Consider the following 16,733-nt stretch of genomic DNA (forward strand, 5'->3'; position numbering starts at 1 on the left):
ATTCAACACTGATGGGGCTGGAGTTTGCTCTTGATTTTGTGCCTGGACTGAGCTCTATAACTGGTGGAGGACTTTCATTCACAACCACATTCATGATGCTGGAGGATTTTTTGAATGATGTCATAGAAGACACCAAGAGCATCCTTGCTAAAGTTTCTGAGTGAGCATGAGGAGCCCAAAGTCAAGATCCAAGCCAGCCATTGGGAAAGGGAGAAGTTGCCTGGATGCATTATACCCTGCACCAAAACGGATGCAGCAGAAAACACTGGATTTCAATTCCTGTTATTCTTTATTCTGATTTTCCTTTAGACCAGGGGTGCCCAAACCCTGGCCCTGGGGCCACTTGCGGCCCTCGAGGACTCCCAATGCAGCCCTCGGGGAGCCCCCAGTCTCCAATGAGCCACTGGCCCTCCTGAAATTAGTTGGAGCCCGTACTGGCCGGATGCAACTGCTTTTAGTGTGAGGGCAACTGTTTGACCTCTCGCGTGAGCTGTGGGACGAGGGCTTCCTCCACTGCTTGCTGTTTTATGTCTGTGATGCAGCAGTGGCAGTGAAGGAGAGGTTGGCCTTGCTTTGTGCAAGGCCTTTTATAGGCCTTGAGCTACTGTAAGACCTTCATTCATTCATATAAGTTCCATCTCTAATATATTCATTTATGTTAATTTATTCAAATTTGAAATGTAAATTAATCCTTTCTTTCCCTGGCCCCCGACTGGCCCCCCAGTGTCAGAGAGATGATGTGGCCCTCCTGCCAAAAACTTTGGACACCCCTGCTTTAGACTAATAAATGGTCTAAACCATAAAACTTGAGCATTCGGGTTGCAAGTGCAGTCAATGCATCTCTGGCTACTTGTAGATAAAGGCTTTTTCTGGGGTTCAGGCATGCTGATTAAATGCACCTGACAGTCAACAGCCGCATGAGTTCTGTGAGTCTGGTCCCTGCTTGTCCCAAGCAGAGATGCTGACCCCCCTTTTCTTGAAATCACAATGTCCCTACCCAAAATGGAAATGAGAGATGGGCGATAGCAGGAAGCAGGAAGCACCAGTGATGGTCTTCATTTTGCTATGGATTGGATTCCTGTCGGCTGCTCTGGCTTCCTTGTGACAAAGAGCAGGGCATTCGTATTTCAAAAATAAAATAAAATCTACAAAACAGGGCAGGGCAGGGTGAGTAGAAGAGGCAATTGGGGGAACCCTATGCTTAAGCTTTTGCTGACTAGTAAACCACCACCCCCACCCCACTACTGCAGGTGAGTGTCCAAAACACTTGATCCTTCTTTCCTGTGCAAAGGCTCCAGCATCAGGCAATCTCAGAGGCAGATTTAGCTTGCGTGCCCTGAGCTAGTACAAGCAACTGCTCTGCCTTTCACTTGCATAGAATCAAGGTAATGTTAGGGCTTTGACCCCCTCCTAAAATAAATCCAATTGCTTCGCTCCAATGAGAAATATTGCTATCTAATCACATTCTCAGATGCACCTTACACCCAAATATGAACACGAAAACAGAGGTTCTAGACTGTCCCGGATCAGTACAGCATTTTTTCAAAATAATCATTCTATGCATGCATTCCAATCCTAGCAGGATAGCTACTAGATTCTTGCAAAATCACCTTAGTTGCATTTGTGAGCATGGAGCATGAGGTCTTGCAAAGAGATGTCGTTTGGTGCAGCTCAGCTCTGGCAAACTCCCTTTATCCAACTTTCTTTGGTGTCCATAGTATGACCCCATTCCAGCTATATGCACAGTTGGTGTATGTTTGCCCTGGGAAAGGTAATATGGGGCTCTTACCCAGCAATAGGGATCACATTGCTTGGGATCCTTTCAACAGGCTGAATTGAGATCACAAAAGGAGTCAAGTGAACATAGTTCCCAAGGACCTGTGTATGTGTCTGTGTTGGGTCTAATCCCAAACTCTAGAGGAAGCTCAGTTATTGATCTAGTTCTTCAATCTTCCAGGGCCAGGTGAGGAACACTGGAGAAGGTGAGGTCTACAGCTAGTGGGGTAGTGGTGGTATCAAAAATATTTTGGAGCCTATCCGTTGTAAACTGTGAAAAGGAAGAGCTGAGAATTCAACCAGAGGCAGCAACTTAACATAAGGATAGAGTCTGGGGTGTGCGTGTGCCCACAGTGGTGTCACTAGGGGGTGTGTTGAGGGTGGGGGTGACAGCACCACTGGCCAAAATTTTGGAAACCTTTTGGAAAATTTGTATTTAAGAATAATACCATCATGTTACATATCATTGGAAAGGAAATTTCAAGCAGAATGGAATGAAACAAACAATATATTACATATGTTATATATTAAAATAATATATGGGGGGGGGGTTACACCAACCCTAGTAACACCACTGCATTTAGGCTGGCATATGATATTGCAATTTATTCTGTATGGCCTGGTACAGGAGGAGATCCATCATGGGCAGGTCTCACAATGAGCTCTTGCATCAGGTGAGGCAAACCCTCGTGATGCCTCTGACTTTGTGGACCGTTTGTCAGGGTCACACTGACCACCTGTAATCCATGCACCACAGGTTGGGATCCATCTAAATCAAATATTCAGTTGACATTTAGGTTTTGGGTCCGGGGTTCATTTAGCTACAGGTCAAAACACAAATAACTGCTAGGTCAATGAACAAACAATTACACATAAGAGCAAATATGCTCTCAGTATATGACCTTAGGACAGCACATAAATCATTAAAACGGCACTTTCCCTACATTCCAGCTTTATTTCATCAGCCCTGTCCGTGTGTACCCACTTCCAGCAATTTTCAGGAATATACTCTTATACTTTTACTTTTTAACTCTTCAGGAAGAAAACACAGACTCCTTCCCTGGAGTTTTTGAAACTCCAGGTCAGCAGCCTTGAGAGGGGGTCTTTCACTCAGGGAGGGGAAGAAAAGAAGACCAGGTATCTTGCAGCCTACTTCTTGAAGATCCCTGGGCAAGAGGCTCTCCTGGTTCTTCAGCGACTCCAAACAAAGCTTGGCCATCAAAGGTAAGCACATCTCTCCTGACATCCGTTTTGTCCATCTTCTGGGAGCCGTCTCCACACTGGGAGAACCTGCACCCAAATGGCCCTGTGAATATCCACGTCTGTTAAGTGCCAGGAGATGCTGACCGGGCAGAGACCCTGACTCCTTAGGTGTGTTGAAGGGGTCTCAATTGGCAGTGACTACCCAGAAAAGCAATGTTGGGGGTTAGATGGATAGCGCATGAAAAACGTCAAGGTGGTATACAGAGGGGGCACTGTAAAAAGTCAACTCTGTGTTGGGAAGGAATGAATAGATGGGGGGGGGGGGGAAGATGGCAAATAAACACACCTTTTTCCAGTCCTGGTTATCTCGTTAAACTGTGCTTGGGGTCTCACTAGAAGCACAGGTGAGGACACTTGTGGGGCAGGGTTTGGTACACTACTACGTAGGACATGCAGAAAGCAAGAAATTCTTCCTGTGATGAATCCCGTGTGACAATGTGTTGAATTTTTTTTTAAAGGTAATAAATATGATTCACTATGCAAATTAAATAATTTGGCTAGCAAGTGATTGAAATGATCTATACCCCAGTTATTATGAATCATTGTATAACCCAGGAGTGAGCAGAAGGTCACTCTGGTAGCTCTAACAGTGATGGAAAATAACTCCAAAGCCTTTGCCCCCTCACCTTTCTGCTTTGAATTTTTTCATGTGTCCTTAAGACCCTTCGCCAACCAACCACTTTGTGACATGTTCCACCTCCCCAAGCCTGCATTTTGTGCTGGGAGCTCCCAGGGCTCTGGCATTAAAACAAAGTTACTCCCACAGACTTGAAGTTTGCCAATTCCTGGTGTAAAGAATCTGATTTCAGGACAAAAAAAAAATGCTATTCGAACACCAAATGATGCCCCCTTTGGTCCCCCCCTTTTTTTTACAGATCAAATCACCCCAGTTTTCTTCCTTCTTTCAAATCCCTCTCCTTTTAAGTAGAGAAGAAAACACCATGGCACCATTTTGCTTTTCTCTACAGGTTCTTCATGGGTCCTGGTGGGGTTGCTGTTCTGCCCCCGAGAACGAGCCCACAGTTTGCTGCCTGAAGCAGGCCGCGTCACTTTGCTTCATGATGGAGCCAGCCTTGTTTATGTCCCCCAAAGGCGACCATGCAATTTTTGCTGTTGAAAATGACAATGATCTCTGGCATTGCTAGAAGATAAATAACGATGGCCAAAGAGACTCTTCATTGTGAAATAATTGCTGTGCACCCACTAACAGTGGTGTAGCCAGGGCAGGATGGGGGGGCACTCTGAGTGCAAGCCAGAAAGGCAGAACACAGCAAGTCATCTCCTCCTCATGTGCAGAGCCACCAGTACACCCTTGTCCAGACTGGTGTCGTTTTAAAAAAGTGGGTTCAGTTGCTAAAAGGGTTGGGAATCACTGCTTTATTGGAAAGGCTTGTTGTCTTTTACAGATTCCCACTCCCCCACCCCCATATTGGAGCCTCATTTCCTCTCCTCATCACTCTGGGGTTTTAATGCTATTTAGAAGGAAGCTTTAAATCTCAATCCAGCCCCCCCCCCCCAAAAAAAAAAAACAAAAAAAAAACACAACATGGTAGATTTAAAATTGATTTTGTCCCAAATCACACTGAACTGGTTTAAACATAAGAACTGGGCATTGGGTCAGGCTGAAAATCTTACGGCTTGTTTTTTTTTGGGGGGGGGAGGGTTTGAGGTTTTTGAAAGCAGGCTACAGAGAGAATTCACTTGGTGGAACAAGGATGGTTTCCCCTTCTCATCTCCCCTTATTTAATCATGTCTTTTACTTTAATTATTAATCATTATTCATTTTAATTTAATTATTTATAACCTGCCTATCTAGGGAAAATGGCACAATTTCAGTGTTTGCTGCATTATCACGAAAACACTTCCCACTTGATGATGTCACTTCCAATCATGACATCACTTCCAGATTAATGACATTACTTCCAGTGGGTCTCAGACAGATTGTTATTCTCAAACGTGGTTCCCAGTGCTAAAAGTTTGAGAACCACTGGTATAAGAGAATCTATGGAACCTAACCCCATTCAACCCATAGCATTAATGATTCAGTAACTGCAATTTCCGTATTTGCTGTTTTTTTTCAGGAATCTAATCCCAGCGGATAATGAAAATTGACTGTATATAACAGCGATTTTCAACCTTTTTCAGTTCATGGCACACTGACAAGGCATTAAAATTGTCAAGGCACACCATCAGTCTTTGGACAATTGACCTGGCACACCATGCTGCCAGTGGAGGCTCATATCTTCCATTGGCCCTACTAATAAATGGCCTTCCCCCAAATTCCTGTGGCACACCTGTGGACCACTTACGGCACACCAAAGTTCCATGGCACAGTGGTTGAAAATGACTGGAATATAATATCAAAGGTTCATCAACATCCACATGAATTCTAAACAATTTTTAAGACAAGACTTACCATTTCAGAAACCAGCAAGGCTTGTTCTTCTACCTGTTTTAAGATTTAATCTATGATTAGGATCTCTACCATCTTATCTAGAACAGATGTTAGGCTGATCAACCTGTAATTTCCTGAGTCCCCCCCTCTCTCCTTTTTTAAAGATAGGCATGACATTAGCTATCCTCCAGTCCTCTGGCACAGTGGCCATTTTAAGGAATCTCCATTGGTGGAGATAGAGCTTCAGGAACCAATTTTCTACAATGACTAAATCCATTTTGTCAAAGCAAAGTGCAAATGGAATATTAACTAGCATGTGCCCATAATCACAACATCTCTTTGTGTTTTCAGATCACACACTGCAACAATGGGAATTGTTGCAACAAAAGCATTTATAAGAAATGAACTTGCTGAAATAAAGGCTGCTTCAGAAGGAAAATCTATCCAAGAAGTGGCAGACCAAGTTCAACAAGAGTTGAATTTATTAGAAAACACCACACTCAACATCGCCATCACAGGGGTGTCAGGTGCTGGGAAATCATCCCTGGTCAATGCCTTGAGGGGTGTGGCAGATGATGACGAGGGTGCGGCTCGGACTGGACTGTTAGAAACAACAGTGAATCCAGCAAGATATCCACATCCCAAATTCCCCAACGTCGTAATATGGGATCTCCCAGGAATTGGGACACCTGAGTTCAAATCGAATGAATACCTAAAGAGGGTGAATTTTAGCCGGTACGATTTCTTCATCATCGTTTCCGGTGATCGCTTCACTCAACATGACACCAAACTGGCTGATGAAATTTGGAAAATGAAAATGAAGTTCTACTTTGTGCGCACCAAAATAGATACCGGTTTAGATTCAGAAAGAAGGAAACGGGGCTTTGATGAGAAAGCCACCCTTGAAATGATAAGGAATTATTGTGGTGAAAATTTGAGGAAAGCAGGAGAATCTTCTCCAAAGGTTTTTCTGATATCCAGTTGGCACCCAGAGAAGTATGATTTCCCCCTCCTACAAGAAACCTTGATGAATGGCTTAGATGACCTCAAGAGAGAGGTATTAATGATGGCCCTGCCAACTTGTTCCAAAGAAGTCTCAGAGAGGAAAAAGGCTGCAATGGAGAGTCTCATATGGAAATTCGCTCTTAGGTCATGTGCTATTGGGGCCATTCCTGTCCCAGGTCTCTCTTTTGTTTGTGATGTTGTCATCCTGGTGCATGCAATGGAACGGTTCTGCAATGTCTTTGGCTTGGATGAAGTTTCCCTACAAAAGGTTGCGGATAGTGTTGGTCAGCCAGTCAGTGAGTTGAAGTCTGCTATCAAAAAGTCCCCACAGGCTGGTGAGATCAAAGCAGAGTTTGTCATCGATCGCTTGAGCAGGATGGCACTGTGTGCATCAGCAAGAGCGGTAGAATCTGCTCTGGGTCTCATACCAGTGCTTGGCTCCCTCACTGGTGCGGGACTGTCTTTTGTCACCACATACTGGGTGCTGAAGAGCTTTCTGAATGATGTTATGGAAGATGCTGAGAATGTTCGTGCTAAAGCTGTTGAATTGGGCAAAAAGAGTTCTAAGAAAATATCTGTACATCCACTTGGAAAGAGGTCCACCACATATAGATGCGCAGAAGACAAAAATATCAAAACTCAAGCTTAGAAAAGAAAGGAAATTAGATTTGAATTTCCAAATACAAGTTTTTCTTCTTCTTAACTTTGCTGGCAACCATCATCATCATCATCATCTTATAGCTGGGGAATGCTGAGACTGAGAGGGAATGACTCACCTTCAACCATCTCTCAAGAGTTCATGACAGAAGTGATATTCAAACAGGCAGTGGTGTAGCTATGGTGGGGCTGGGCGGGGGGATTTCATTGTCCAGGTGCCATACCTTAAGGCACTGGTTTCCAATCTGTGGTCAGTGGACCTCAGGTGGTCTGCAAGACTCTGAGAAGTGGCCTGCAAGTTCTCAGGAAAAAAAGCCTTTGATCACTTCCAGCATCTCAGAGTGAGCTCTCCCCCATGGTCCACCAGATTGGGTAGTGAACAGACTGCCTGCATCTGGCCCTGAAGTGTTGGCTGTGGCTGTGGGTTGTCTGTTCTCCGCCCTCTCTAACTGTCCATGGGGAGCGCTGGCTCAGGAGATGCTTCCCCACTGACCACCAGAGAGGGCGGAGAATGGACTGCCCACAGCCGGCAACAAAACAGCAACCCACACATCTCTATATAATAAATCTCAAATAAATCTTCTCTAATTATCACAAGTTTAATTGTATTTTTTGTGTGCTGGGGATGGGGGGCTTGCATGTGGTCCATGGCAATTCCAATTTTTACCTCAGTGGTCCATGGGCTTGTAAAGATTGGGAATCACTGCCTTAAGGGGTGCCAACTTGCACCCCCGACTGCCAGTTTCCTGCGCTGCTTCCCCCCCCCCTACAGCAATTTGCTGTCTGCAACTGGCCAGTGGGACCAGCAGCACTGAAAAGGCTGGGCATGTGAACAGGGATTCACTCAGCATAGGACAGCTGGCACAGGCCAGCAAACAGGCCAGATGAGGGGTGTGCATGGCCGATGGGTGCACATCTGTTGACGGTCCCCGATTGGCAAGGGGAGGGCTGCCTTGGAGCAGGTATGTGCTTACTTGAGAGTGAGTTTGGCTCTGACTTCCCCTGCAAAGGCTGCATGAGACTCCCGCTTGTTTGAACTTGGGGTTAAGAAGCACACTGCTGAAAGGGTATGCACCTACTGCACAAACAGCCAGGGGTTCAGCCGTGCAAATGTGCCCCATTTACGCCCCGCTGCCTCTTGCTTGTGTCGCTTTCCTTATGACAGCAAAAGGGGCACCCAAAGGTTCTTCACGCATGGACACGGACATGGACCAGGGTCAGGTCTTAGTGGGTATGTTCAGGCAGGTGAAGTTGGAGCAGGACTCTCAGTTGTTGCCCCTGCAGAGCTTGCTCACCACCTGCATCGAGGAAGAGCGGGGCAAAGAGAGTGGCAAGAGTCTCAAGAAGAGGGTGGAGTTATGACATGCTCGGAGTGGTTGCGCGTTGCTCTTAGCAGTCAATGATTGTTTTACTTCGCTGCTTTTTGAGAAAAAAGTCAAGAAAAAAAAAACTTATTCCAGATCCTACCCCTGGGCAGCCTGGTGCAGCTCTTGGATGCTTGGATCTGTGCCACCTCTTTAGGTGTCAGCCCCATTGGGGATGCTGCTGTGCAACACGGGGTAAGGGGAAGCAATTCCCCTTGCTCTGGACTGCGCTGATTTCGGCCATTACCCTGCCCTTATAGTTTGGGGTGGTCTTAACTCTCCCAATGCTCAATTTTAGCAGATGTCCTAACCTGTCCTGTAGAGCAGGCCCACTGGGCTGCCTGCTTCAGGACAGGTTAGGACATCCGCTAAAATTTAGTGTTGGGAGAGTTAAGACCACCCCAAACTATAAGGGCTAGGGCGTTAAACAGATATCCCCCAGCATCAGCATCTGGGACCTGTTAGTCAAGAAGGAGTGGAACCACCACAGAGCAGTGCCCACAAGCCTGCTGATTCTGGCCAGGTGACCAAGGAGAATTCCATGGTCATTGGTATCAAAAACCACTGAAAGGTCCAGCAGGACCAGCAGGGACACACCTTCTCAATCTAATCCTTGGTGAAGTTCATCTGTCAGAGTGACCATGGCCATCTCTGTCCCAAAACCTGGCCTGAAGTCAGACTGGAATGGGTCCATATAATCTTTCTCATCTAGGAACCCCTGGAGCTGGGATGCCACCACTCTCTCAATCACCCTCTCCATGAAAAAGATTGGAAACTGGCCAATAAATTGTTTAAAAACCAGAGATAGCTTTTTTAAGGAGGGGGTTCAAAATTGCAGTCTTCAGGATGTTGGGCGTCACTCTCTCCCGCAAAGCTGAATTTACAATGGGTTCCATCCAATCAGCCAGCCTGGCCCATGCATCTCGTGTTAGCCAAGCTGGACAAGGGTCAAGCTGGCACAAAGATGGTCTCAAGCTCCAGAGGATTCTGTCCACATCCTTAGACTGTATACATTGAAAAGAATCTCAAATGGTGGGATTGGCAGATGTCATAGGGATAGCTACCGGAACAGTTGAGTCCAATTCGTGATGAATACAATCGGTTTTCTCTGCAAAGTGTTTGAGGTGGGAAGAGTGTGATGGACTCTGAAAGGTGGTCTGTATCCTGTGCTTGGACATGGTAGGCAAGGCAGGGTGGGGAGACCTGGGATTCCCCAGTGTTCCCGCCCCTCCATTGATTTCTATGAGCACCATTTGATGCTGCTACTGGCCAAACACTCACCCTGCGCCCAATTTCTCTTCAGGCTGCAGCCTTGCCAGAGGGGGCAGAAACAACATCATGCACAGAGTGACCTTGCAATGTCCCCAGACGCAAAGACTGCTTGCCCCCCCCAAGGGGTTGCACCCTGGGGCAGCCCCCCTGGGGCAGCAACAAAAGAGGGCTGTTGCCATCAGGCCTGTGGGGCTGATGCAACTCCCAGGCCAACACTGAAGACTGCTGTTGGCCTGGGAGTTGCATCCCTGGGAGTTAGGGAGCAGTTAGGGCTCCCTAACTGCTGTTAGGGAGCCCTGGAAAGGGGACCCATTTTCTCTTTGGTAAAGCCCCTTACACATTTTTTGTGTGTTAGTTCCCAACCAAAAGCACACTGAGAAGTGCCTGGTTGTCCCCATCTCTTGGTTCAGTCAGGCAGATGACCCTTTCTAGCTTCTTAGACATTGATCTGACCTGGTGGGGAGCAAGATACCACATGAATACATGGGGGGGGGCACACACAACTGCAGACCTGCACCCCCACTCCGCAGAGATAATGCTGATGGTTGTCACTGCCTTAGCCTGCCCACCTCCTCTTTGCTACCCACCTCACAGCCAGGCCAGCCCTGAAACAATCCATGTAGTCTGTCATATTGTCAATTCCCCACACTCCCCCTCAACCTACCAGAGCTAACCCCCATCCCTGTTTCCCTTGACATTGGGGAAACAGCTGAACAGGTCAGTCAAAGGCGCACCTTTGCAAAGAGCAAATATTGGCTTCTATATACAAATATTTGCACCTGGATTTACACATGCAAAACAAAGAGGATTTGGCAGACCTTACAATGAAGTAATCAAAAGGGTTGTGCCAGGATAGCAGGCTAAGAACATAAGAAGAGCCCTGCTGGATCAGGCAAAGAGCCCATCTAGCCCAACTTCCAGTATCTCACAGGGGTCCACCAGATGCCCCGGGAGCACTCAGGACAACAAGAAACCTATACCACTCCCTGGCATCTGGCATTCAGAAGTAAGCTACCCCTGAACCCAGAGGTTGCATATACCCATCATGGTTTGTAACCCACAATAGATTTTTCCTCCTGCTTTGACCAGTCTATGGTACCAAGAAAAGTATCACTGCAAACAGGATGGCATTTCTGTCCCACATCTTCTTCTTACTACTTGGCAATGCTTGGGGAAGTTCCTTGTTCTGATCCTCACCAGGGCCTGGAAGCTTGACCATCGCTCAGCATCAAGCAGCCAGGATACCTACTGACCATGTGATCTTGTGGATCACTTTGTGGATCTCGTTTAGGACCAAATGATACAGCAAAATGGAGGGGGGGGGTCCCTTTTCCTCAGGCAGGTTGGCAGGAACAGGGCTCCTGCGCTCCAGATTTCTGCTGAAATGTCTGGGAACATTGTCTCCAGTGCAAGGGGAAGTTGGGCACAGTTGTGTTTATAAGAACCTGGTATGTTTCATTAAAAGGACAAGACAGACAAAAGGAATAGGAAGACTGCTGCTTCTGTTTGCTCTTCACATACAAAAACTTACTAGAGCCTTCCTGACCTCTTCCATTCTTTGCAAGGCACCTCTGTTTTCCTGGCTTCCTTGTCTTCCCTCTTTCTCTCTTCCATCTTATATTATCTGGGTAAAAAATTCTGGAGTGAGAGGATGTGGACAGGGGAGGGCCTACTTATTCAATAAAAAGTAGCTGGGAAAAACCCTCGCACCACCGGCTTGACAACAGCTGATGTCCTTGTGATCTTTATTTGCAGCAACCAACATGTGACTTTTCACTTCTCAGAGAGGAAAAACAGTAGTTTTTTTCCAGCAAATTTCCATGAAGATGAATCCTGGAGCCTGACCAGTTCACTGCACAGTCCTTGCTCCTTTGGAAACGTTCTCCTGGCCCAGGTCTGTGATGGGCGGACCGGAGAAGGGTGTTGGCTGGCACTTCGTGGAATAAAGTTACTTTCGCTTTCACCAGAGACTGAAGGCATTCTTGGTTACCAGGAAAGACAAGGGAGATTAGTCAGAAGTGAGGAAGCAAACACAGGCTTTCGAACAGGCGGCCAACTGACGGTTCAGAGGTTGCCCCTTCAGCTCCTCAGAGAAGCCCCTTCCCCTTCCCCATAAAGGTAAGCCACTCTTGCTTGATATCTTCCTTCTCATGCTCCTTCTTTCCTGCAGGCCACTGGCTGCTTGTGTGATTCTTGCACAGATGAGATTTTTTCATCAATGATACCCGTCAGAGCACAGGAGGAGCTGTGGCAGGGTGGAGGGAGGCTTTAACACTTCTGCCACCATCCTGAGCCAGATGACCCCCAGGAAGGGAAGCCCACCTAGGTACTATTCAGCATTAGACCTTCCCTCCATTGCAGCACAATCCTAGTCCAGACCAGGCATTTGCACCGCTGATTTTTAAGAAGACAAAACCAAGCAGAAAAGGGACAAACTGCACAGGGGAAATGGGGGAGGAAAACAGTGGAGCAAGTGATGGCTAAGAGGGGTTATGGGCCCCTTCCCTTCTCATAAGAACAGCCCTGCTGGATCAGGCCACAGGCCCATGTGGTCCAGCTTCCTGTATCTCACAGCGGCCCACCAAATGCCCCAGGGAGCACACCAGATAACAAGAGACCTGCAAGGCCTCCTGGGAATTGTAGTTAAGAACATAAGAACAGCCCCACTGGATCAGGCCAGAGGCCCATCTAGTCCAGCTTCCTGTATCTCACAGCGGCCCACCAAATGCCCCAGGGAGCACACAAGACAACAACAGATCTGCATCCTGGTGCCCTCCTTTGCATCTGGCATTCTGACATAGCCCAATTCAGTGTGAACTTACATGCATTGGAGCAACCTCCAGATAGCCCTTGAGCTGTGCTCTGCTCCAAAAAGATTTCTGGGAGAAGGGGGGTTATTCTGTCACAGCCTGCAACCCCTTAAGAAGATGTTGTTTTGTGCTTGCCACTGAAAAGCAAGGCGCACATTTGAGTGACAGTCTTCCCCAGTCACTTGTGAGGAGAGAGAACCAGAGACCAGTTGCATTGTTTACCATCCCTGCTTAAATCAGAAATGAACAGGGAGGAGTAAGTAGCAGTGTTTCAAAGTCTGAGCCCTATGCAGGACAAGATGAGTCTTACAAGATGAGACTATGACTTTGAACATCTATTCCCAGACATGCTTTTGAGACATGCATGAGTATCACATGCAATGGGGGAAATCTATTGCATGGGCTGGGACTGTGTGCAGCGGCCAATGCCGAGACTCGGTGGAACGGCATAGAAGGTGGAGGGGGACAAGGCTGAAGGTGCAACCATAGAAAGCTTTCATTCTGGGGACTGGAATGAAATAATGGGGAGGAAGCAACAATCAAAGTGTAGCGTTTTCAATCCCTCACACAAACTGGCACTAAGCATAAGTAGTTTCTAGGTAAGAAGAGGGAGAAAGGGAGAAAGAGATGCAGGGAGGTGGCAGTGAGTTCTTGTGCTCAATGAAGCATCTGGTGGGCTGCTGTGAGATGCAAGAAGCTGGACTAGATGGGTTCTGGGCCTGATCCAGCAGGGCTCATCTTACGTAAAATTCTGACCAAGGAAAGGGAGTCCATGAACTTTTGGCCCAATGCTCTTGTCTGCATACTATTCTGTTTCAAACGGCCCTACCCCAACTTACCCACCCACCACGAATGCAGTTGGGCCAATGAAGGGTGTGCTGGGGTGGGCAGACACAGAGGCCTCCTCAAGGAAAAAAAACATTTGTTCCTCAGTGGGTCTCTTCAGATCAGTGCCAGTCATTTTTCCAAGGAAAGTAAGGGAGTCAGGTGATTAAGGGTGCAGTCCTTACCCCTTATGTCAGTGCTTTCCAGCACTGGCACAGCGGTGCCAATGGGACGTGTGCTGCATCCTGCAGTTGGGTGTCACTCACGGAGGCCTCCTCAAAGTAGGTGAATGTTTGTTCCCTTAACTCAGAGCTGCATTGCCCTTATGCCAGGCCTGGAAATCACTGACATAAAGGGTTAGGATTGCACCCTAAGGGGGAGAGGAGCAGGGATAGGATTCTGGTGCATGCACCCCTCCCACCCCCCTTTCACCTCCCACCCATCCCATCCCTGCCCAGAAACACCCCATTCCTCCCACCCCCACCCCATGCCAGTCATACCTGTGTTCCTTGCTTCTCTCTGCATAAAATGCCTTGAAATACATGATGCAATAGCAACCGCAGCCTGTAAGTCAACAAGCACTATATTCCTTTCTTTTCCTTCCTTAGATCAAGTGAAGGAACACAAACGGCCATGGATGATCTCAACATGGAACCATTTGTAACAGATGATTTTGATGAGATGAAGGCTGCTTTGGATCAAGCAGAACTGCCAGAAGTGATAGCTCAAGCCCGTAAAAAGTTTGATTTATTTGAAAAGACCACTCTGGACATCGCCATCACAGGGGTGACGGGAGCCGGGAAGTCGTCCCTCGTAAATGGCATGCGAGGCCTGGATGATGATGATAATGAAAATAATGCAGCCAAGACGGATGTGGTGGAAGGAACCAAGCAGCCAGAAAGATATCCACATCCTTTCTTGCCAAACATCACAATGTGGGACCTACCAGGAATAGGGACAGAAAACTTTCAAGCTGCCAGATATCTAAAGCAGGTAAATTTTGACAAGTATGATTTTTTCATCATCGTTTCCGCCACCCGTTTCACTGAGAATGATGCCAGATTGGCTCGTGAAATTCAGAAAAGGAAAAAGAAGTTTTATTTTGTGCGTTCCAAAATAGATGTTGATCTGGAGAATGACAAGCGGAAAAGAGATTTCAGGGAAGAGAAGACCCTCATGAAGATAAGGAATGACTGCTATCAACATTTGGAACAGCCCAGGGTTTTTCTCATCTCCAGATGGAATTTGGACAAGTACGACTTTCCCCTCTTGCAAATGACCTTGGAGACGGAGTTGAATGTACCTGGAAAGACCACCCTTCACATTGCCATCACAGGGATGTCAGGTACTGGTAAATCGTCCCTTGTAAACGCCATGAGAGGTCTGGATGATGGTGATGATAAAGCAGCCAAGACTGATGCGTTTGTAGGATCAACAGATTCAGAAGGATATGTGCACCCCTTATTTCCAAACGTCACAATTTGGGACCTACCGGGAATAGGGACATCAGTATTTCAAGTATCAAACTATGTAAAACAAGTGTATTTTGACAAGTATGACTTGTTCATCATTGTTTCCTCAATGCGTTTCTCTGAGTATGATGCCAACTTGGTCCATGAAATTCAGAAGAGGAAGAAGAAGTTTTACTTTGTGCGTTCCAAAATAGATCTTGATCTGGAAAATGAGAGCCGGAAAAAAGATTTCAAGGAGGAGAAAACGCTCGAGAAGATAAAGAATGATTGCTATCAACGTTTGACAAAATCAGATCAGCTTCCTCCAAGGGTTTTTCTCATCTCCAGATGGCATTTGGACAGGTATGACTTCCCCCGCCTGCAAATGACCTTAGAAGAGGAGCTGGATGATCTCAAGAGTCAAGTGTTAATTCTGGCCATGCCGGCTTTCTCCAGAGAAATTCTGGAAAAGAAAAAGAAAGCCATGAAAAAGGTTATATGGATGCAAGCCGTGTTGTCTGCTGCTCTTGGGGCCATTCCAGTTCCAGGTCTCTCTTTTCCTTGTGACATTGCCATCTTGGTAGGAACTTTGAGGCTTTTCTGTAATGTTTTTGGCTTGGATAATGCTGCCATCGGTAAACTTGCAAATCGGGTTGGCAAAAATGAAGCCGTTTTGAGGTCCGCTATTAAAAAAACCCCCATGGCTAGTGAGATCACCCCACAATTTGTAGCCCATCTGTTGCAAAAGTCAGCACTCTGTGCAACGCTGATGGGGCTGGAGTTAGTTCTTGATTTTGTGCCTGTAGTGGGCTCTCTAACTGGTGGAGGCCTTTCATTTGCCACCACGTTCTACATGCTGAGGGGTTTTTTGAACGATGCTGAAGAAGATGCCAAGAATGTTCTTGCTAAGGTTTCTGAGTGAGTGTGAAGAGCCAAAAATGAAGATCCAAGCCAGCCATTGGGAGTGGGAAAAGCTGGATGCATTACATACAGGACCAAAACAAAAGCACAGAAATTCCTTTAAAGTATAAACTGTTTACAATCAGAAATTCAAATTAAATTAAATGAATACTTGGACTGATCCAAGAAAGCTGAGCATTTAGGTTACAAATCCAGGCACTGTAGCTCTGGCTCCTTGGAGGTAAAAGCTTTTTCGGGGTTCCTGTATGCTAATTAAATGCACCTATCATTCAAAAAGGCACACAGGGATCGGAAGTCTCCTGTTGCTGGTCCCTCCTTGCCCAGCTAGAGATGCTGAAGCCCCTTTTTTGAAATCACAATATCCCTAGCCGAAATGGAAATTAGAGATGAGAAATATCAGCTCAGGAAGCCCCGTGATATAGTCTTTGTTTTGCTATGGATTTGGTTCAGATTTGATTCCTGTTGGTTGCTTTGGTTTCCTTGTGGAAAAGAGCAGGGTATTAACATTAAAAAAAATAAAAATAAAATCTGTATAAAATTAGCCAGTCTTGCTGGAAAGTCCCAGGCTGATTGGTGACTCATTATTGTGGAAGCTTCTATCCCCAGCCCCATCACATGGTTGAGACGTTCAGAGCGCTGAGCTCCGCCAGTCCCATCCCACCCCTGCTTCTTCCCACACCATGCCTCCTCCCACCCTCTCTCCTCCCTCCCCCCATGTCTCCCCTGCCCCGGAATGCTTCCCACGCCTCCCCTCACCCTCACTCACCTCTCCACCGCCAGGCAACTGCCAGGTGGTGGAATGTGGGCCTAGCACTGGAGCTGGCCCAGCGCAGGCTTGCGCTCTGCGAACTCAGGCGCTGGGCCCACATTGCGGTTCACAAACGTGTCTTATGGCAAGTTTGCAACACTGCATGCTGTCGGTGAACCAGTGTGCACTGCTCAGGATCGGGCCCTAAGTCTGCTTAATTCCTCCCCTCGTTAGTAATCCCTTGGA

The 16,733-nt window shown here is 46.9% G+C and overlaps 2 protein-coding genes across 2 annotated transcripts; both read left to right on the forward strand.

Annotated features, from left to right (window-relative positions):
- Positions 1 to 103: 103 nt before the first annotated feature.
- LOC136661048 (interferon-inducible GTPase 5-like) lies at positions 104 to 7,088 on the forward strand. Its single transcript, XM_066638068.1, has 3 exons — positions 104 to 160; positions 2,815 to 3,000; positions 5,786 to 7,088. The coding sequence occupies exon 3, from the start codon at positions 5,802 to 5,804 to the stop codon at positions 7,086 to 7,088; it is 1,287 nt and encodes a 428-aa protein (XP_066494165.1). The 5' UTR covers positions 104 to 160; positions 2,815 to 3,000; positions 5,786 to 5,801.
- Positions 7,089 to 11,404: 4,316 nt separating this feature from the next.
- On the forward strand, positions 11,405 to 16,297 carry LOC136661193 (interferon-inducible GTPase 5-like). Its single transcript, XM_066638233.1, has 2 exons — positions 11,405 to 11,850; positions 13,976 to 16,297. Exon 2 carries the CDS (start codon positions 14,001 to 14,003, stop codon positions 15,738 to 15,740), a length of 1,740 nt encoding a protein of 579 aa, XP_066494330.1. The 5' UTR covers positions 11,405 to 11,850; positions 13,976 to 14,000; the 3' UTR covers positions 15,741 to 16,297.
- Positions 16,298 to 16,733: the final 436 nt, after the last annotated feature.

Source organism: Tiliqua scincoides, chromosome 10, assembly GCF_035046505.1.
Source record: "Tiliqua scincoides isolate rTilSci1 chromosome 10, rTilSci1.hap2, whole genome shotgun sequence".
NCBI classification, from domain to species: Eukaryota; Metazoa; Chordata; class Lepidosauria; order Squamata; family Scincidae; genus Tiliqua; species Tiliqua scincoides.